The 23,524-nt window shown below is 41.2% G+C and overlaps 1 protein-coding gene across 2 annotated transcripts in view; it reads right to left on the bottom strand.

The window, feature by feature from the left end:
• fam184ab (family with sequence similarity 184 member Ab) overlaps positions 1-23,279 on the bottom strand; it is a 53,981-nt gene extending 30,702 nt beyond the window's left edge. The window contains exon 1 of one of the 2 annotated variants that reach the window (XM_042333698.1): positions 22,916-23,279. In XM_042333698.1, coding sequence (XP_042189632.1) covers positions 22,916-23,083 — 168 coding nt within the window. In that variant the 5' untranslated portion in view covers positions 23,084-23,279. The remainder of the gene's footprint in view (positions 1-22,915) is intronic. The other variant, XM_042333697.1, reaches the window with a different exon arrangement.
• Between the last annotated feature and the right edge of the window lie 245 nt (positions 23,280-23,524).

The raw sequence follows: 23,524 nt of genomic DNA, 5'->3' as shown, positions 1-23,524 counted from the left end.
AATCCAAACAAAATACAATTCGAACTGAGGCCAGGAAGCATTTCTTCATACAGAGAATCATTCAGATGTAGAATGCTCTACCCAGGAAACCTCTGGTTGTAGAAGCTCAATATGGTTGTTTACAAGAGATAGCCAAATTAAGAAAGTATTAAGGAGTGAGGCAAAAGAGCAAAACATTTGGATTAAATAATAAACTGGTGGACCAGACTCTATGGGTTGAATGGCCTCCATCCAGCGCCTTGGGACGTCCTCCCGACATCCCGACATGAAGGATGCTCTATAAATGCAATCTTGTTGTTGTTCTGTTCCTGTATTTCTATGTTCAACCTGGAGGGAGCAAATCAAACTTAATACTATATCAGCAGTGTTGCTGGATAACTTGCAAAAGGTATATTTTAGCTATTGTTTTGTAAAAAAAACTGTCTATCTGTTTCACAAATATACAAAAGACTTGCCAAACCTGCCCGCAAGGGAAATTGGAAAGCATAACTGACAGTCAACATTATTTTAACTTAAAACTGAAGACTGAAATGCTGCAGTGGATACTTAATGAAACATTTTAAGATATTGAGATGTTCAGTACTTATAGCTGTATTGAAATATTTGGTTCCCCATAAGAGGTTTTCTAAAAGACCACATCTGATAAGTGGAAGTCCATCTTTTAAGTTAAAACCTTATACAAATCAGATGGCAAACAATTGTTCACAGGAAGATAAAACAGCAGTGCCATAAAATAAACCTCATTCCATCTCTACAACATGAGGAAATTAAACCAATCATTATAACAAATGCTCCAGGATATTAGACAACTGATTATCTACACAAATCACCCTAAAGGAGCTGGCACCATTGGCCTTTAACTACAGATTCAATTAGGCAGCTGTGCTTGATGAAACGAAAGAAATGAGGAACTGTGCAGGCAGCAGGAGTCATCCACACTAAGCACTGGATGGTGAACCCTTGGTGCATTGCACAGTACTGTATCATGCTTATAAACCTCGAGTTTTAACATAGCTTAGTTTCTGAATAAAATGTAATAATTTAAAGGTACAATTAGTGGATTTCAAATAGTTGGAAATAAAGGAAGACAACAGATGCTACAAAATCACAGTTGTAACAATTGTACTGAGGCACGAAGAATTGAGACAACAAAACTTGTATTTTCATAGCACGTTTCACATTAAAATTAATATCTCAAAGCTCTTCATAAAGTATAATTGATGAGAAGCAGAGTGAATTTTGTTAAACAGGCAAATCGACTAGCTAATCTGCATCAGTAAAGGCCCATAAACAGCAATGAGATGAATTTGGGAGGTAATATAAGCTAAAATACCAGGCCTATCCCTTTACACCCTTTTAAATCAAAGGAAGATACAACAAAAAATACTGATTTCACCGTATACCTATGCTCTGAAATGAAGAAGTGAAAGGCAACATAACACAGAATTAAGTAATTAAGTATACCATTTTGTGTATTGATCATGTAAGGAGGATATTGGGATATGAAAGGCACTATGCAAATGTAATTTGTTGTAGTTATTGTTTTGTATGCTTAGCTTTGTTTTAAAGTTTGCGAGGAGAACCACAAGAAATGAACATTCCTCTTGTGAAATTTCATGAAGCTAAAAATAAAAATAAAATACTTCGCAAGAGTAAAATTGTAAAGTATTGCCCATTGAAGGATTATATTCATTCGAAAAAAATCGTATTTAGTCATTGCACAGCTTAGCTCTAAAATGGGCCAAGCATTAAAAGTCAAATGGTCATTACTTTTGGCATCAAAGTTCCCAGAAAACAGGTATGAGAATACTCTGAACACCAAGTTCTTGCACAAGATAACAGAATTATAATAACTTTCAGACAAGTTTCACTTGTGTCCTTAAGAAATCATAAATGATAAAGAAAGTCTTGTGGGAATGAATTTGTAAATCCTCTCCAATTTCCTCAACATTTTCAGTTACAGTCTACGATTTTCTAAACTTGGATAATATTCAGCCCTTACACAGAATCTAAACATCCTCATTCACAGTGAAGAACCAAGGGAATTACTACTAAGATATTTGGCTTCACTGCAAATCTCAACTCAGATCATATACAAACACACACATTATAAATCCAGCAAGCTGTTTCCAGGAGGAGATAAAATTGCAATCCTGATCTACAAATTTTGAACTTTAATTTCCTGTCACAGGACATACATCTTAAATACTTTTGCCATTTGTGACTCAAGGTCACGAACAGTTATTAAATCAAGTCTGTCCCAATTTAAATTCTGAAATGTGGCAGAAGTTACATACATTGACCATAACAGTTAACTTGGATGGCATATCACAGATTATTACAATATCATCAATTATGGCATAATTTATGTTGCAACATTTTAATATTAGACTTGGAATAAATCATATAAGTCAGCTACAGGCCTTGTATTATACCCTACTATGAACCATAGATCACTGGCTCCCGATCACAAAACGGATCGACTTCAAGATCCTCACGTCTTGACACCTCCCTATCTCTCGGACCTGCATACTTCCCACTCCACCACCTGCCACCACTGCTCAGTTGGCTTCGACCTCCTGCTTTGTCCCTCCACTCCACCAAAACCCCGAAACTTTGGAACTCTTTCCCTCAATCCCTCCACCTTGTCACCTCCTTCCCCTTTTTTCAGATCACACCTGAAGACCTTCCTTTTGGACCATACTTACGGTGCCCTGCCCCCTAGCTCGGCGTCAGGCCATGCCACTGTTAAGCCGAGATGCTACCCTGTGTGAAGGGCACTATATAAATCCAAGTGGTTGTTGTTGTCTGCATTATCCTGCAAAAGCACATCACAAAAATCCATCACATTATTAATATAAATGCTGGTATTACACATAGTTTTGCTTAGCATGGTTTAACTTTCATTGAAATAATAAAATCTGTTACAAAAGGATGTAAAAAAAAATATTTTCTGAGATAGTTCAGATCTCATAAAATTTTAAGGGTCGAGTCTTGCCCGCTATGATTCACTCCTAATCACAAGAATTCTCCTTAGTTCACTTCACAGCAAAAAATGTTAGGAAAAAAGATTGCAAGATTAATGCTGTTTGTACACTGCACGTTTTGTACAGGTGTAACCCCAACATTTTAAATACGGCAGAACATATCAGCAATGGCCAAAGAGAGACAAATTGCGCAAGACAAGACACAATTGCCTAGATTTCACTTCATATTGGCATTGACAACATAAAACCCGCTTAATTATACTGCCATTCAACCTCTACTGACTGAAAAAGAAACTGTTCCAGCACCAGCACTTATTAATCAGTGGAAAACTGCTTATCAGCCTCCAGCTGCAGTGAAAGCTCCAATACTCTTTTGAAAGTGCACCTCCGCAGCGCACACCAGTGATATAACTAGCTGATGCACTGCCTCCCCCCGTATTAAAAATTAGTTTAAAATCCTCATTGAATAGATTCAGAATCTTTCTTTATCCATCTCCAAAATTAACTCCATATAATGCTTTCATTTGCAGAATATTCTGTCCAGAAATAATAAGAAAAAGAAAATCTATGTCCAATTAGAATTAATTGCACTGGCTGGTTACGTTTCATTTGATTTTTTTCTTAAAGTTCAGCTCTATTAATCAACATGTCAATTGCCCAGTAGGCACCCCTATTACTGGAGAAAATAAGGCTCATCAGTAGAAAATGATTCAGGTTATTAAAAATTATCTCCAAATTGCCTGCGCATTTTCAACCACTGGTTCATTCAAACCAGCAACAATTCGTATTATGAAAGGTCATAGGAAAATGTCAATCTATCTATTTTTCCAGATGCTGATTATCCTGCTGCAGATTTCTAGTACTCTGGTTTTTATTTAAGATTGTAATTCTTCTGTATTTTTTTTCACACTATCAGAATACAGAAAGAGTGAAATTTTACAGAAATAATTTCAACGGCACACTATGGCATGCTGAAGGAAGCAGATTCTAATTAGCACGATAAAGGCACTTGCTTTCTCATCTTTACCATTGACAGGCTTAACAAACTGCAATTTACCAAGATCAATAGTCTATTTACACTGGAAAGCCAAAAAAACTGAGTGTTAGCAGATATCTTCTTAAATTAATATTTTGTCTCCAACTTGTGGAGAAAACACACACTCCCTTCATAAAGCTGAGGCAGAATTCTGAGAGATATGAGATTTTACGAATAGATATTAATAATAATAATAATCCTTGCATTTGATATAGCGCTTTTCACGTCGGGAGGACGTCCCAAAGCGCTTCACAGAACACACTGTAAAGTGAATTGACTGTATATTTGTGGGCGAACGCGGCAGCCAATTGCCAATTGCGCATAGCAATGTCTCACAAACAGTCGTAGATTGAAAATGGCCAATTTATTATTGGTTTTGGTTTTGGAGGGAATATTATTAGGCTCTGTGTGGAGTAAGAAAACTTGCCCAAGGTTTCGCTCTCTGCCTGGAATTGAACTCGGGTCTCTCGCTTGCAAAGCGAGTGCTATAACCACTGAGCTACAGGACTCCACTTGAGTCCTCAACAAAAAAGACAATATTTCAGTATATAATAATGTATTAGGACATAAATGGAAATAATTGAGAATGACATGGTAGAGGGGTTTATCTGAGCTTGTTATGGTGCTCTATTTTATTCCACTGAAAAATTAATTTGAATTTTCTGACTGCCTCTAAAACTAATTATCAATGTAGTCTGGAACACATCCATCAATAGAAAATCCTGGAACACTTGAGTGAACAATATTATTTCATGACTGATTTAATAATAATAATAATAGATTGCAACAGTCTTAATTTTTATAGTGCAGTCAAATATAATTGAGCAGAGAGGAATATTAAAAAAGCCAATGTTGGAGAAATATCTAAACATCTAATTTCTATAAATAGATAAGGATTTACCATAATAATAATCCTTGCATTTGATATAGCACCTTATCATGTCTTTGAGACATCTCAAAGCGATTCACAGCATATACTGTAAAGTTAATTGACTATTTTGTGGGCGAATATATAGAGTAGAGAAAAAAAATTGGTTCTTCCTTTAAAACCCCTAGTTAACAGGATTAGTTAATCAGTGGTTCAGTGGTGGAGTTAACAAGGTTCCAGAGAGCAGTTAAGGAATTGGATGAATTATCTTACTAACAGCTTTATCACTCTCTGTCTCTGCATTCTAATGGGCTAATAGTGTGCCTCTTCAAGATACAGAGCAAATCTTTGATTCATAAAAGACCTTTGTAAAATGAAGTTTTTATAAGCTTTTCTTAGTGTCTGTTCCTTATAGAGCACCTTATTGCTCTATCGGAACATTGCTCCAATAAAGCAACTTAACAATATCAACGTCTTTTTAATGTTCTATTACAGCTTAAAAATTACATTTATAGAAATTTGTAGAGAAAATGATTAATGATATCAATATATCAGCACTGCTTCTATTGAATACAATATTTTGATTTGAAATAAAAAAGGTGATTATTATTAACCCATTGTAAAAAGAAACGCAACAGGAAAAATATATACCCAATTGTAAGATTAACTCATTCACAAATACAATTCTTTGGAGAAAAGCAGTGGCTCGGTGAGGGGAAGGGATAGAGAACAACAGATGACGACTTTAGGAAATTGATCATTTTGATAAAGAGAACTCTGGATGTTCACTCCTCACAATAGAAAAATGTCAATCAGAAAAGGCTGACTACACATTAAACAACATATCCTTGGATAATCCAAGGCATTGGTGAAGAAGCACATTTTTGAACAAATTTATTCAGATAAGAGCGACCTCCTTTCAGCGAAAACTCAACAGCAAGAGCTGATTACTGAATACAAGACTGAGGAATATATGTAGCACCATTAAGTAGATGATTTATGGAAAATCTCAAGGCTCTGCTATATAACATTAATGAAACTGTGTGCTGGTGTGCAGCAGGAAATTCAATTTATGCTTTGATTTTCTTCATATTGTAGCAAAACACTCTGTAACAGTGAACAGTGGAGAGGAAAGTTTTTCAAGTGGATTAACAATCGACCGACAAAAAAAGTGTAAATAGAGCCACATCAGCAATGATAAAAGATTACTTGGAAAGTTCCTCAGATCAATTTCTATTTAAATTCACCATCTAACTAATGAAATGCAGTGCACTTAAAATGAGGTGACATAAAAATTCATTAGAATATTAGTTTCTGCACAAAAACAAATAGCAGAAAAGACAGAATATGCTAATATCTTGTTCTAATTCACTGCTCTAATTCACTGCCACCAGTTGTCATAATTTATAAAGGCTTTCTATAACTATAAAGACCATAATTATTCCAATGAACTTGAACTGCACCCTCGCACAGCAATCACTGCCTTCCTTAGTTATAAATCCCTTTACCTGAACCTAACAACTTAACTCTTATTAAGAAACAGAAAAGTGCATAAGACTTCAAGGACTGTTTCAGAATTGCCTCTTTCAAAGCTAGAAATGATTTGAAAAGATCACTGCAGAATTTTTCCTCTATGTATTTCTACAAAAAGTTGCTCACTTGCAACAACAACTTGCATTTATGTAGCACCTTTCACGAAAAATAACATCTCAGATCACTTTTCAATAGCAGGGTGAATGCTGAGCAGGGGAAGGGGGTGGGGGAAGAAGAAGACGACCACGTGCATAGTGGAAGAGCTAGGTTTTCAGGCGGGTGAAGACAACAACAACAACTTATATTTATAATAGCACCCTTCACACAGGTAACATCAGAGCGCCTAACATTGGTGTGGCTTGATGCTGAGCCCAGCCAACTCCCCTCCCTTTCTAGCTCAGCATGAAGCCACACCAATGTTAAGTGCTCAAATTACACCTGAAGACAGGCAAAGAGCGGGCAAGACAGAGGGAGTGAAGCAAGGAGTTCCAGAGATTTGGGGCATCAGTGCTAAAGTTGGGCATGCACAAGTAAACACAAAGTGAGGTTTGACTGGAACTCTCGTACAATTGCAGGGGTACTTACTTCTCTTTTCCAGCCCCTTTGTTGAAATGCTCTGCATCTCATTAGCTCCATCGATTGCTTTCTACATCCGAGAGCTAGCTTTTAAAAAAACTTGGATTGACCTCTGTTTATCTACCTCCAGGTTTTGCCTCTTTAAAATGTATTCCTAACCATCAGTCTCAAGATAAAGTGAACAATCTCACACTGTTATATTTTGAACTCTATCTGCTACGGTTCCACCTACTCATTTAATCTATCTTTGTTAGTTTGCATTTTTCTGCAAGTTGTTGTAGTAGGTGAGGCTAAAATCAATCCACTGAGAGACGAGAAGCAGCCAGTGAGTGGAGCCTGGAGGAACTGGAGTGAGGACCTTGCAACAGTGCAATGAATTCAATTCTCTTTCCTTCTACCCCAATTCCTTGTGTAAAACATCTGCAAACAATGTAACTGGATTCGACACAAACAAGAGATCATTCACATGATTCCAACAATGTGTCTCAATTTTATATAGAACTTGAATTTCCATTCCAAATATTACAGTATGGGTGATTAATTTCCATTTGTTTGTAAATGTATTACTAGACTAGTAGAGCATAGTCAAAGGGATTGATTGGATTACTGCACCTTCCAATACTGCAGCAATTCATGTAGCACATTCTTTCAATGCACTGCTGATGACTTAGTGCCTCTGGCATGCTTTAATGTGCTGCGATGTTCCATTTCCATGTGAAGAGGATTCAATATGTAGTGCAACATTTTGCCTTGCAGGCATGTTTTTTGAATAGAATGTGGTACAGTTTGCATCAATAAAGCAATGAAGTAATTGAACAAACACTATTGAACATCACATTTCCTTCACTCCTTCCCAAATGTCAGGCAAAAAATGCATATACTGTATGAATAATAATTTAATAATCAGAACTGTGCTAAAGAACCTCGACAAATGAGGAAATGAGCTAAATGAATTATCTTCTGAACCAGTAGAGAAAAAAATGACAGCTCGATTTACAAGGTTCACTCTACCTCTACATTAAGCTTCAGAAGCTCCAATATTGTGCTGATCACCTTGCCACGAACAGCATTACCATTTGTTATTAAACTTTCAGTAAACGTTCCTATTTTTGACAGCTAAAGAAGACAAATTACTTACATGTGTGCTGGATTATAGATTTGCTCAATAGAAATTGAGTCAGCAAGAAAATTCTTAGCAGAGCTTTGTTGTCAAGAGTATACAGAAATAAATGTTTGCTAATTCTTACCAAAAAAGCACCAATGTGAAATTGCAACATTAATAATAATATAATCCTTGCAATCAATATGGTACATTTTCATGTCTTCCAGACATCTCAAATCACTTCACAAAACATATTGTGAGCTGGATTGACTGTGTATTTTGTGGGCGAAACACGACAGCCAATTGTGCACAGCACATTAAGTGCCATGCAAAAATCTTGATGTAAAAAAATTCCTTTGGGGGGATAAAGAAAAGGAGACAGAATTATTTGTCATCTTTCCGACTTACATCTTTCCGACTTGCATACAGAGTTTAACCGTTGATTTATATGTGCACTGCTTCAAATCTGAAGTAATGCTTTGGAGATAATTTTGCAAGTTCATCTATCTCAAAATTGTTGTACCACACATTTACTTACCATTCATTCGTCAAACTATATCAAACCATCCAAATCTATGTAGAGCAACTGAAACATAATTACTTCCCTAATATGAATGTCACAAAGTATATTTCCCTCTATCTAATTCTAGTTACTGAGTTATATTCTTCAGCATAGTGACTGTCATCCTCTTTCATTCCATGGACCTACAAAGTTTCTTAAAATTTGGGGACAAGATTGAGATTGACTGTTCTACCAACTCTAAGTAGTCCACCTACATTTTCTAGTATTTGATAGAAAAAATGGCCACTTAGGTTAGATACTAGAGAGCAGTGAGGACCTGTGATATCATTTGTACTACACATTTAGCATTGATTTAAAAATAAAGTATATATCGCCATCCAAAACTTTGTAGTAAATTTGTTGGCTGGCCATGAGGTTATCACAAACTGGGCCCTGGACTGATTGTTGAACGACACTGCTCTAGAACACATTGCTGGATGAGTATCAAAATTGTAATTTGCCATCGTCCTCCACCCTTTCTTAAAATGTTACCAACCAAGAATCTTTTCCTTGTGCTTCACGGTTAGTTAGCGTTTCATAGGTATCCTTGGCATCGTCTGGTAACTGTAGTGGCCATTCTTTACAAATTTTGTCCGAGTTGGCATCACAGCCAATCTCAATTGCGTCTTGATCTAATTCCACACGTGGTCTTTGTGGAAAAAAAGTCAAAAAAAAAGGTCAATGCATAGTGATCACCCAATTCTTCACAAACCTTTGATATTCAAATCTATACGACTCGTCACACTGTACCCACGGATCCAATATTCTCAACTGTGCACTTTCCAGAAGAGTGACAGTAGCAGGTCAAACTTTTCAGACCATGGATCAATCTTTGGATCTTCCACATCTCCACGGCTCGAGGCCACAGCCTTCCCACAGAACCTTTGGATGAGTTCCTGCACTGCAATATTAAAAACAAACTCTGGGCACGTTTCTCTTTTTTCACTTTTTCTAATAAAGGTCTATAGTAATTTCTCATGTAACACGTTTGGCAGCGGAAGGCTATCCTCCTAGGAATATTTATGTCCCTTTAACTTTAATAATAAACAACCACTATGTGCATTCTTGCAGCAAGAATGATTTGCAACCTTTGCAATCCTACGCTTAAGGTTATCCAATATACGGATTTATGAGCTCAGATGTAGCCTACAGCCATAAGATTCAAAGTCTGCGATTCTCAATGTACCATACTAAACCGTTTTTTGAAACCACATGAATGACTTTATTCATTTGCTATGCACTGCACTGTCGTAGATTAATAATGCAACAATCATCCAATTTACAATGACACAGGCCTTCTATTTGAAACAAAAATAACTGGAATGTGCGATACAGGATTATTATTAATACCTTCAATTTAAAGTTAACACAGATTACAACAACAACAAAATTACATTTGCATAGCGCCTTTCATGTCGGGAGGATGTCTCAAGGCACTTGACAGACAGAATTTCGAACCCAAGCTGGGGGTCAAGGTCGAGGAGGGTGGAGGGGAAGCAGGGAGATCGAAAGCACGGTCGAAGAGGAGGGTCTTGAGATGGGTCTTGAAGGAGGCAATGGAGAGGGTGAGGCAGAGGGACTGCGGATGGAGTTCCAGAGGGTGGGCGCTGAGTGGCAGAAGGCCTGCTCGCCAATAGTTGAGCGAGAGAGGCAGGGGACATGAAGCAGGCCGGAGCCCTCTGAGCGGAAGGAGCGAGCAGGATGTTAGAGGGTCAGGAGGTTGCAGAGGTAGGGGGAAGCAAGGCCATGGAGGGCTTTGAAGGTGAGAACCAGGATGTTGAACTGTATCCTCTGTGTAATGAGAAGTCAGTGGAGTCGGGCGAGGATGGGGGTGATAGGGACACACTGGTGCAGGAGAGGACACAGGCTACAGAGTTCTGGATGATCTACAGCCTATGGAGGGAGGAGTTGGGGAGGCTGAGAAGTAATGAGTTTGCATAGTCAAGCCTCGATGTAATGAAAGCGTGTATGAGGGTTTCGGCGGCCTGAGGTGTGAGACAGTGACGGAGACGGGCGATGTTGCAGAGGTGGGGGAAGGCAGAGCGAATCATAGCGCTGATGTGGGGTAGAAAGGATAGTTGAGGGTCAAACAAGATGCCATGGTTCCTGACTGGATTAGTAAGGTGGAGTGTGCAACCATGGATGGTGATGCTGTCAACGCCTGAGGTGAGGAGGTGCTGACGGGAGCCAATCAGGAGAGCCTCAGTCTTGATGATGTTCAAGTGAAGAAAGTTAGCTCTCATCCAGGACTTGATGTTCGACAGACATTCTGTCAGGACATCAGTTGTCCTGGAATCAAGGGTGGAGGCAGAGAGGTAGGGTGTCATCCACATACATGTGGAAGTTGACCCCATGTCTGTGGATGATGTCACCAAGAGGGAGCATCTAGATATTGAAGAGGCGGAGATCAAGGACAGAGCCCTGAGGAATGCTGCACGAGACTGTGCGGGGGCTGGAGGAGAAACCGTTTGTGGAGATGAAGTGGAGGCGGTGTGAGAGGTATGATCTGAACCAGTCGAGGACAGAGCCGTGAAGGTTGAGGTGAGAGGAGAGGCGGTGAATGAGGAATAGAGTGGTCGACGGTGTTGAGATCAGTGCACTTCCCTAAAAAAAACTCACCTTGCATTAAAGTAGAACCGAACAAGGTCAGGAAACAAGTTATATTTGCCTTTGCACACATATACATCAAAATATTATTGGACTTTCTAACCTCTTGATGCTGCTCTTTAACTTGGAAGAAGTACATTATATTGCAGTGTTATTGGCATGGATTACAAGGAGATATAAACCCATGCCATACCAAAACATTACACCACAGGGCTGCAAAAACTGTTTTTCTTACATTCTTATATAAGATCATAAAGTTCTAATTGAAATCTGAACTTGTCTGCTTGCCAACAATTTTAATAACTTTGACAGCGAGAACACTTTCCACCTGTGAATACACTTATGGATCTTGGACATGTGTGCTTTTAATGGTTTTCTCATTAGAAATTTATCAACAAGGTAATAGAAGGTTATGCTTGAAGGCTTAGTTGAGGAAGGGCACGAGGAGGCTCACGTGGGGCATAAACACCGGCATAGACCAGTTGTTTCTGTGCTGTGCATTCCAATGTATTCTAATGTATTCGAATAACCCCGCTTTGTTTAATATAAAAACTGTATACATTTTCTGGACATTCATTGTTTAATGAAGGTGAGTCACCATTTAAGCACTCTGGGATTCTATCCTGCTTGAGAGGCTCTATATAAATGCAAATTGTTTTTTTTTTGTTGATGTGAGAAACATATAATCATGATGGTATGACACTTCCCCTTCCCCCAACACACACATTATCCTGCCTCAAAAGATGATTAGTTTGATGCACAAATACATGCACTATTTTGTATTAAAAATAGAAAATTAGAATGTAGTCAAAATTATATTTTCAAATATTTAACAAATATTTAATTGTGCCCATAACTAGAAGTGAATCAACTCTGCTCTGACAAAGCTACGAGTAGGTATACGCCATGTTTTTGACCATACTGATGTTTGTTGTAAGTGGTACAGTACAATGAAAAGGGTTGCAAACTTGTAATGGTGTAGAAGATTCAGATTTTGAAGAATATACAACTCTAAGGTCCAGCGCTGATATATCAGGCTTTTGAAGCCTGTTGCTGGTAGGTAGTGTCTTTGTAGCCTTTCCACTGCAGATAGTGGGGGAAATGTACTGAGCAGTACATCCATGGAACACTTTACAAAATATCATTAGCTTCTAAATAGGCATTCTCCTATAAATACACAATCACTGCACTTTGCAGTAAATCATGTGAAGCACTTTGAGATGTTTCAATAATGTGATAAGCAGCTATATCAAATGTAAGGATTAATTATTATTAGTAGTAATGATAATAATAAATAAATGTTTCATTTATACTAATGCTAGGGAATCAATAAAGCACTATACTACTGTCTTTATTATAAGAGATAGGGGAGGGGGAACCTGTGGCATTTTGCATTCCACCAACAGGTATTTCAATGCATCTATAAACTTAGAAATTGAAAGAGCATGTAATATAATTGGTGGCCATGCATCTTTAATTGAGAGAAGATGGAAAATAATAAATTGCAGTTTCAATCAAAATATCAATTGTGAAAAATCGATTACTTCACTTCAATAACTGAAAGAGTTTAATTTTCATATACCCTTTCTCTTTCCCAGAATAGACCTTTTCTAATGTTGGTATCAAAACAGGGAACTGCTGAAATGGGTTACATCTGCTATTCTTCACACTGTACATAAATAATATAACATTCTGTAGTACTTTCTTTTCAGCAAATTCCAGGTCAGTGAACAAAAGCACTTTTTCTAGTTGAATATGCTGTATTCACAGTCTTACAGATAGGTAAAGGTTAATTTTAAATGAGAAGGTATCTAAATTTAATGCAACAACAACAAAATTACATTTATAGAGCGCCTTTCATGTCGGGAGGACGTCTCAAAGCGCTGAACAGTCAGGTGTCGGTGCCCGAGCATGGGGGAGGGGTGGTGTAGGGGTGAGGGAAGGCAGTGAGGTGGGAGGGTGACCAAAGGCACGATCGAAGAGGTCTTGAGACCGGCCTTGAAGGAGGCAAGGGAGGAAGCGAGGCGAAGGGACCGTGGAATGGAGTTCCAGAGTGTGGGGGAAGAGAGGCTGAAAGCCCGGCCACCGATGGTAGGGCAGGTTGGGCGGGAGACATGGAGCAGACCGAAGCCCGCTGAACGGAGGGAGTGGGCAGGTTGGTATGGAGTCAGCAGGTCAGAGAGGTAGGAGGGGGTAAGGCCATGGATGGCCTTGAAAGTGAGGATGAGGATCTTGAACTCGATCCTCTGTGGGGATGGGGAGCCAGTGGAGTGGGGCGAGGGTGGGAGTGATGGGGTTGCGGAGCCTGGTGTGTGAGAGTACACGAATTGCAGAGGTTTGGGTGATCTGCAGCTTGTGAAGGGAAGAGTTGGGAAGGCCGATGAGGAGGGAGTTTCCGTAATCGAGCCTTGATGTGACAAATGCATGGATAAGGGTTTCGGCAGCCTGAGGGGTGAGGCAGCGACGGAGTTTTTCAAAGCATAGGTTTCAGCAATGTATGCAGATCTTAAGGTCTTACTGCACTTAATACTGGCTTGGCACCAAACCTTTCCCCTGGAGGGGAAAAATGACTGAAAGTGTGATCATAGAGATAGGTCTTAAAATGAACCTTAGCCTAAAGAAGGGATGGAGCGAGTCGGGGGGGCTCTGGAGATGGAATTCCAGAGTGTGAGCAGGAAGCCTGCCCTCCGATGGTAGGGGATTAGGCAGGGGGGCATGCCTGTTAAGCAAAGATAGTACATGTACAGTAATTTCATGATATCAAAAACCATTTCAACTTTCCTGGTATTTGCTGATATTTCAGATGAATTACTACCTCAAAAATATAAAAGGTTTCCTGAAAACTGATCACAATCAAATTCCCACTTGCTGAATTAGTTGGCTGTTTAAAGCCACTGTAATAAACTATCAAAGATCGCTAGCTCTGCCACTTTTCTACAAAGGCTGTAAAGCATTGGGATTATTTCAGAAAGAAAATATTAATGTTACCAACTATACTTTGCAATGTAAAACTACTGCTAATAAAACAGCAATTTGTAATAGGTGTGCCACATTTTTGTTACTGATATGCTACAGAACCTGCTATATGTGCCTCAAACCAGTAAATATGAACCTTCAAAGATGGTCATTAAAATCCACCAACTGCTCAATCATTTTGTCATAATGCATATCAGAACAATACTGCTGATCACAACTAAAATTCTCAGTCACTTAAATGTTGCCTCTATTTTCTTTAAAATAATCTATTTTTGCATGCACAGTACATCATACGGAACAGGCATATCCATATTTTAATGCATACAACAAAGATGGCATTTCCAAATTTGAGAATTCAATTGTTTTGAGCGTCACAGCTTTGTGTTCCCACCGCTGATTAAAGCTGAGCAAAGATTGAAAAGAGCTATTTATCAAAACGAGAAAGCAACTTCTGGATTTGCAACTTCAAACATATAATAATAAATAAATAATCCTTGCATTTGATATAGCTATTTTCATGTCTTCTCGACGTCTCAAAGCGCTTCACAGAATAGACTGCAAGGTGAATTGACCGTATATTTGTAGGCGAAACGTGGCAGCCAATTGCGCACAGCAGTGTCCCATAAACACAGTCATGGATTGAAAATGACTAATTTTTTTTATTATTGTTTTTGGAGGGATTATTAGGCATGTGGAGTAAGGAAACTTGCCTAAGGTTTCACCCTGCCTGGAATTGAACACAGGTGTCTCGCTTGCAAGGCGAGTGCTCTAACCACTGAACTACAGGACTCCACTTTACTTGTAACCCTAACTTCCAACTTCAGCCCAACTTCAATTTCATACATCTGCTTCTTTTCATTACCGGCTGGATATTTCATTGTTGAAGTAAACTCAGGAGGTGAGTCACACGATGAACTCAGTTAAGTTGTTTACAAAACTACTGTAATTGTTTACAATCACAACCTTTAATCCACAACTTTAATTCTAAAACTGAATTATCTTGCAAAATGAGTTAAGTAGTGTCGATAGTCAAGATGGCCATGAGCAACACTTTAATCTCTCACGATTTAATTAGCAAGTTCTGGGTGTAATAGTTCATATCCCACAACTAACTTCCTATTTCAAAAGCTCTTTTAATTAGTCTGGTAACCAAATCTCTGAATTGTTCATTACTATTACAGAAAAGAACAAACAAATTATAATTCATAATTATGCAGGGCTCTTTTTTCTCCCCAAATACACTGGTCGTGATTTCAGAAAGATGAAGACTATTGAAATGTATGCAGTTGAGCATGCTATTTAACAAAGCACAATACAAAAAATATTATCCTGCACAGTCTTCATTCCTGCTGCTCCATTAGATCAGTTACTCCTGCACCAGCTGCACAACACAAAAATATTTTGCAGACTTTATTTTTAGAGTACATGCTAAACATAAAATGGGGAAATTGCATTCTCGAATGACAAGTTTTGAAGTAAATTACAGCAATCTTTTCAAGATTTCTGACCAAAATTAAACTTTCATCCTGAGAGAATGTCATCCTGAAGGAATTGGTGAGTTAAAAGGATGAGTTAAGCCCTTCTTATTAATATAAATTTTATATTTACAATAGATAAAACAAAATCACAGCATGATTTTTTTTAAAATCCAATTTACAGTGAAAGCAAAGTTTTATGCAGCAGTCGACAAGTAAACTTGTCCTCCAGGCCTGTGCTGCAATTTAAAATGGAGAAATGGCTGGCATTTTACATTTTCCCTCAATCAATCATTAAAAGGTCAATTTCTGCTTTGGTCAATTCAAGCATTTCCTTCTGCTATCATAACTAAAAATATCATTGACTAGCATCACCATTATATTTGACCTACCTAATGGAAAATACATTAGATTTTCACACTAGTAGTCATAGTGGAATTATAACATCACTCACTCCTGCTGGTATATACGTATCTACAGTTTAAGATTATACAGTACGACTTTAGCAATTTTAGAGGTATAAATCAAGAAGGACTAAAAGAAAAGTAGATGAGAGCTGGAAGAGGTACTTGTGGTAGAATAAGATTGATCTGATCTCCTTGCCTATGAATTTATTCTTATTTGTATTTTGGTGACTCATTTGTCAATGCTTGGGGTAATTCTTAAGTCTGATATCACCCAAATTTGTCACCAATTCCTGTCCCATGATTGTTCATGACTTTTGGAGCTTCGTTCTTATTCCTGACTTTTGACATTCTGATCTTAATCCTCTAACAACAAAATCTATATTTTGGGGACCTAATTTTTATCTCAAATTATTCTCTACACTGCAATTCATGCTTTGTTCTATAAATCTTTTTTCAATCAACCAAGTGGATCCACACCACTCAGTTCTCTCCCCCAATTTGTTTCTTCTCTACCTCAATGAGCTCCACCACACTTCATCCAAACTCATCTGCTCTTTCGTTAATAATAATCCTTGCATTTGATATAGCGCTTTTCATGTCTTCTAGACATCTCAAAGCGCTTCACAGAATATACTGTAAAGTGAATTGACTATATTTGTGGGCGAAACACGGAAGCCAATTGCACACAGCAGTGTCCCACAAACAGTCGTGGACTGAAGTGACCAATTTATTATTTTTTTCTTGAGGGATTATTATTAGGCGTGTGGAGTAAGGAAATTTGCCCAAGGCTTCACCCTGCTGAATCAACTATACATTCATCGGCTTCCTTTACTCCTCAGGACACACAAACGTTACTCCTCCTGGAGTGCAATGGCTGGATCAATATACCTCCATCTCCATTCCATGGGGATTTCTTCCAATTTCCTTAAAGAATAGTATCCTCCTCACGTCTGACAACAAACATGCCACCTTTGATTGCTCAATGCTGCTTGATCTATTAACATTTTTGGCCTCAGTACCACCTCTGATCTGAAGAGGAATTCTCACATGTTGTCCATTACTAAAGTAGACACCAATATGAGTTATTTGCTTTTACATATTGTACATTTATTTTAATTTCAACTGTTGATTCTCTACAAAGCTCAAATTTGTCCCATTCTCCAAAAGATGATTTAATATAATTACAATCCTTAAATCTGATATCCTATCTTATCCCTTCATTTGGGCCTCTCAATGTGCTTCACAGGATACACTGTAAAGTGACGTGCAAATGTTGCCTTCATTCCTCCGGGTCTGGCCTCCTCCTTGTTCCCCGAGTCCTCTGCTCCACCCTCGGCGGCTGTGCCTTCAGTCATTATGCACCGAGGCTCTGGAAGTCCCTTCCTTTCTCCCTTTGCCTCGCCCCTTCTCTTCCTACTTTCAGATCTCTGCTGAAAACCTTGCTTTTCGACCACGCCTTTGGTCACCTTCCTCCCCCTGGCTCGGCCCCGTTACTGTGAAGCGCTCTGACACTGTCCGGCGTGGAGGGCGCTATATAAATCCAAGTTGTTGTTGTTGCACAAACAGCCATGGAGTGAGTGACACATTTTATTTGGAGAATTGTTTGCTGGAAAACTTGGATGAAATCCCTTCTTTTTTGAATAATGCCATAGGATTCTTAACATCCACCCGGACAAGCAAACAGGACCTCAGTTTATTTCTAAAAGACAGCACCTCCGACAATATAGTATATCTGCCAATAAAACATTAGTGTCACCATAGACACCAATGACATCTTGACCATCTGCGACCAGGGCTCCCTCTGCCTCCTCGACCTATCGGCCGCATTCGATACGGTCGACCACTCTATCCTCCTCCACCGCTTGTCCTCCCACCTCAACCTTCAAGGCACTGTCCTTGAGTGGTTTAGGTCCTACCTCTCCCACCGTCCTCATTTTGTCTCTGCAACGGCTTTTCCTCTGGCCCCCACACTGTCTCGTGCGGTGTCCCTCAGGGCTCTGTCCTCGGTCCCCTCCTCTTCACCCTCTATATGCTCCCCCTCGGTGACATCATCCGCAGACATGGGGTTAACTTCCACATGTATGCGGATGACACCCAACTCTACCTTTCCTCCTCTACCCTCAACTCCACGACCACCGATGTCCTGACAGCTGCCTGTCCGACATCGAGTCCTGGACGAGAGACAACTTTCTTCAGCTCAACGTGCGCAAAACTGAGGCCCTCCTGATTGGCTCACGTCAGCGCCTCCGCACCTCAGGCGCTGACAGCATCAGCATCCAAGGCTGCACTCTCCACCCCTCAAAGCCAGTCAGGAACCTCGGGGTTCTGTTCGACCCTGAGCTGTCCTTTCTTCCCCACATCCGCACCACAACTGGCACCGCCTTCCATCACCTCCGAAACACCGCCAAACTACGGCATTACCTCACCCCTCACGCTGCTGAAACACTGGTCCACGCCTTTGTCACCTCAAGGCTGGACTACAGGAACTCTCTCCTCGCCGGCCTTCCCGGCACCTCCCTCCACAAGTTGCAGGTCATTCAGAACTCTGCAGCTCGTGTACTGTCCCGCACCAGGCTTCGGGACCACATCACTGCCACCCTCGCTCGCCTCCACTGGCTCCCCATCCCCCAGAGGATCGAATTCAAGATCCTCATCCTCACCTACAAGGCCATTCACGGCCTTGCTCCCTCCTACCTCTGCGACCTAGTATCCCCCCACGTACCTGCCCGTACTCTCCGTTCCTCTGGCTCCGGTCTGCTCCACATCCCCCGCCCCAACCGCCCTACCATCGGTGGCCGGGCTTTCAGCCTCTCAGCCCCTAGGCTCTGGAACTCCATCCCCCAGTGCCTTCGCCGCCTCCTCCCTTTCCTCCTTCAAGGCCGGTCTCAAGACCTTTCTCTTCAACCGTGCCTTCAGCTCCCCTCTCGACTCTCTACCCCATCCTCGCTCCCTCCATTCCCTCACTTCACCCTGACCATTTCACCCCTGCTCGGGTCCCGACCCAACTGTCCAGCACCTTGGGACGTCCTCCTGACGTGAAAGACGCTCTATAAATGCAATCTTGTAGTTGTTGTAGACTAAAAGGGTTCAAAGTCCTGACCTAGGGCTTGAACCCACAACCTTCGAATCAGAGGCAAAAGTGCTACAAACTGAGTCAGGCTGATTTGAAAGGGAATGTTTTCTTTAAAATGGTGTCCTGAACATCAATCCTCCCAATTAATGGTCATTCAATGTTCTCTTGATGCAACTTTGCTGGTGAAAAATGGCCATTGTGTTTACAAGAGTACAAGAGTAGTCACCACATGTGATTATGTGTGAGCACTGAGATGTTCTGACATGATAGACCACTGTAAAAAAGTTCTTTCTTATGTTCCAAAAACTTGGTTTGCTTCCAGTGGAAAAGAGGAATGCGGAATCCTTTAGCTCAGTGATTTCAGCACTCGCCCCGGAAGCAAGAGTCTGATAACCCACCTGGGCGAAGTGTTGGGCAAGTTTCCTTACTCCACACGCCTGTTTACCTAGCAGTAAGCAGGAACCCGGTTGTTAGTCGATTGGCGGATCGCTTTTCCAGGGGTAATAATTGCTTCAAAATAAAATAATAATACACTGGTCACTTCAACCCACGACTGTTTGTGGGCACTGTTGTGCTCAATTAGCTGCCAAGTTTTGCCCACAAAATTTAGTCAATACACTTTACAGTATATTCTGTGAAGTGCTTTGAGACGACTCAAAGACGTGATAAGCTGCTACATCAAGGATTATTATTGTATATATTATGTAAAAAAGGATTCAGATAAATATTTGAAGAGGGACTGTGGAAAGAGATTGGAACTGGAATCAGAGATTTATTGGATCATCTAGCAACAGTTTAGGCTTAATAACCCACACTGCCTCCTCCTGTGATGTAATTTCTAGGGTTTTGTGATACCTTTTTCCAAGTTTAATTCTATTTTAATATTTTCAGTTCTTAAAATTGGGTATAGCCAGTTTCACTTGGTGCACTTCCATTATCAATATGGCCATAAATTGTGTTTTATAACCAGTTTTGGAAGTGACATCACTTCAAAAGAAGCAATGAGATAATCTCTCTCTCTATTTGCAAACCAAACATTTGTTTGGATAACCTTTTGGAAAAAGTTTCATGATAGCATAACCCTGCAATTTTAAACCACATAAGGGTCGATTCCTCTCATAGATTATAAAGCACAGGCTAAAGCTACCAAATATATCCATTAAAAATCTATTATCGTATCCCTACTTTAATGATGGTGGCTTTCTGAGGCAATGATTTTTTCCCCCTGAATATAACCAAAATACCAAGAATTTGCTAAACCTATTATGTTGTAAGTGAAGATAAATTCAAAAAAGTAATTTAAAAGTGGAGTTGTCACTTTCTGATATTCAAGCAGTGCAGAAGTTTAATTTAAAACTTTTTAATATACTCTACTTGTTGAGAAAACATTTTCAATTGAATTTGTTCTATGATAAAAATTATACATTTTCACCCTGCGGTGTTCAATATTTTTCTGTCAGATTAGTTTGACAATTTAGTCAGCTTGGCTCATTTGGTAGATAGCACCTCTGACTTGCCCTTGGGAGAGAAGGTTGTGGGCTCAAATCACAGCTCCAGGCTGACACTTCAATACAATTCTGAGGAAAGTGCTACAAGTCAGAGGTGCTATCTCTCAGCAGAGACGTTAACAAAAACAACAAAATGATATTTGTATAGCGCCTTTCATATCGGGAGGACTTCCCAAGGCGCTGGACAATAAGTTTTGGACCCAGGCTGGGGCAGGAAATCAGGGAGGGTGGCATGCTTGCTTGTTTAAATGGATGCAAAAAACCCATAACTCTATTCAAAAAAAGAAAGGAATTACTCCCAGTGTCCAAGGCAATAATCTATTAGTTAAATTGGTCATTAAGCTTTTGGCTGTTTGTCGGATTTTAATGCATGCAAGCTGGCTGCTAAACACAGTTTATCCAATTCTGGAAAGTATTAGGCATAGGTAGCCAAGGCTTGGGGCCCCCATTGAGGGGACTGTTGTTTCAAACCAGATAATTAACCGCTTAGCTTGCCATTCAAATCCACTATCCATCAATTTTCCCTCTGTTTGACGAGGAAGGACCAACCTACTGGTTAGGGCTTAACATGAGTCAATAATAACAAATCCTTGCCACCAGTGACAAGTATACCTCTCCACCAACAACAACTTGCATTTTTATAGCCCCTCACACAGGGTAGAGTCCCAGAGTGCTTGACAGTGGTTCAGCATGGCACTGTGCTGGGGGGATGGTGAGGTGACCATAGGTACGGTCGAAGAGGAACATCTTCAGGCACGACCTGAAGATAATAATAATAATAATCCTTGCACTTGATATAGCGCTTTTCACGTTGGGAGGACGTCCCAAAGCGCTTCACAGAACACACTGTAAAGTGAATTAACTGTATATTTGTGGGCAAACGCGGCAGCCAATTGCGCACAGCAATGTCCCACAAACAGTCGTAGATTGAAAATGACCAATTTTTATTATTGTTTTTGGAGGGATTATTATTAGGCTCTGTGTGGAGTAAGGAAACTTGCCCAAGGTTTCGTCCTCTGCCTGGAACGGAACTGAGGTCTCTCACTTGCAAAGTGAGTGCTCTAACCACTGAGCACTGGGGAAGGAAGGGGCGAGGCGGAGTGATAGAGAGTGTCCAAGAGTTTGGGCGCGTAGTGGCTGAAAGTGCGGCCACCAATGGTGCAATGGAGGGCATGAGGCACGTGCAGAATACCGGAATCAGTGAAGCGGAGGCAGGGAGTAGTGAGTTGGGGGGTATGCAGGTCGGAGAGGTAGGGAGGTGGAGGGCATGAAGGGATTTTAAAACGAGTGTGAGGAACTTGAAATCAAGCTGTTCGGTGATGGGGAGCCAGTGGAGCCTGGCTAGAACTGGTGTGATGGGGTGTGTTAGCAGTGAATACAGTGATCCTTTGCCTTGGTCAGCAGTGAGTGAGTGAGTGAGTGGCTTACCTTGGTGAGCAGTGAGTGAGTGAGTGAGTGAGTGGCTTACCTTGGTGAGCAGTGAGTGAGTGAGTGCAGTGGCTTACCTTGGTGAGCAGTGAGTGAGTGAGTGAGTGAGTGGCTTACCTTGGTGAGCAGTGAGTGAGTGAGTGAGTGAGTGAGTGGCTTACCTTGGTGAGCAGTGAGTGAGTGAGTGAGTGAGTGAGTGAGTGAGTGGCTTACCTTGGTGAGCAGTGAGGGAGTGAGTGAGTGAGTGGCTTACCTTGGTGAGCAGTGAGTGAGTGAGTGAGTGGCTTACCTTGGTGAGCAGTGAGTGAGTGAGTGAGTGAGTGGCTTACCTTGGTGAGCAGTGAGTGAGTGAGTGAGTGAGTGGCTTACCTTGGTGAGCAGTGAGTGAGTGAGTGAGTGGCTTACCTTGGTGAGCAGTGAGTGAGTGAGTGAGTGAGTGAGTGAGTGGCTTACCTTGGTGAGCAGTGAGGGAGTGAGTGAGTGAGTGGCTTACCTTGGTGAGCAGTGAGTGAGTGAGTGAGTGGCTTACCTTGGTGAGCAGTGAGTGAGTGAGTGAGTGAGTGAGTGAGTGAGTGAGTGAGTGGCTTACCTTGGTGAGCAGTGAGGGAGTGAGTGAGTGAGTGGCTTACCTTGGTGAGCAGTGAGGGAGTGAGTGAGTGAGTGGCTTACCTTGGTGAGCAGTGAGTGAGTGAGTGGCTTACCTTGGTGAGCAGTGAGTGAGTGAGTGAGTGGCTTACCTTGGTGAGCAGTGAGTGAGTGAGTGAGTGAGTGGCTTACCTTGGTGAGCTGCGCTATCTTCTTGCTCATCTTCAGGTGCAGGTCTTGGTTGTACTCGGCTGCCCAGTGGGACACGGAGGCGGGTTGGCCGCCGCCTGCCCCGGGCTGGCTGGCGGCGGCGCCGCTGTAGTGTTGTTGCTGCTGCTGCCAGCTCATGCCAGTCGCCATCTTCCGCTGGGGACCCGTGAGGAGACCACAGCCCGGGCCCAGGGCAGGGCAGGGCAGGGCAGGGCTGGGCAGGGAGACAGGCAGTGAAGAGGCCCGCGCTAACCCGGCAGCAGGAGCCCGGCTCCCCTCGGGGCTTCGCTCGCACTCGGAGCCGCCGAGACTCCAGGGAACAGCAACCGACCGCCGCTCTCCATCGCCGGGACACGGCTGCCCCGCCCGCCCCCGCTCACCAGCTCAGTCAGTCAGTCAGGGAGGGAGGGAGGGAGGGGGGGAGCCCGGAGTGTGGTCTCTGTCTCCCTCCCTCTCGAGTTGTTATTGTAATGGGTCCTCTCTCTCTCTCACACACACACACACAGTGTGTACAGTCTGTCTCTGGTGTGTGGACACTGCTCTCTCTCTCTCTCTCTGAGATTGCCCACTGTGTATATCCAGTGTCTCTGA

This window comes from Callorhinchus milii, unplaced genomic scaffold (genome assembly GCF_018977255.1).
Source record: "Callorhinchus milii isolate IMCB2004 unplaced genomic scaffold, IMCB_Cmil_1.0 Scaffold3, whole genome shotgun sequence".
NCBI classification, from domain to species: Eukaryota; Metazoa; Chordata; class Chondrichthyes; order Chimaeriformes; family Callorhinchidae; genus Callorhinchus; species Callorhinchus milii.
The sequence above is the reverse complement of the archived record's forward strand: the minus strand, read 5'-3'. Positions and strand labels throughout refer to the sequence as shown.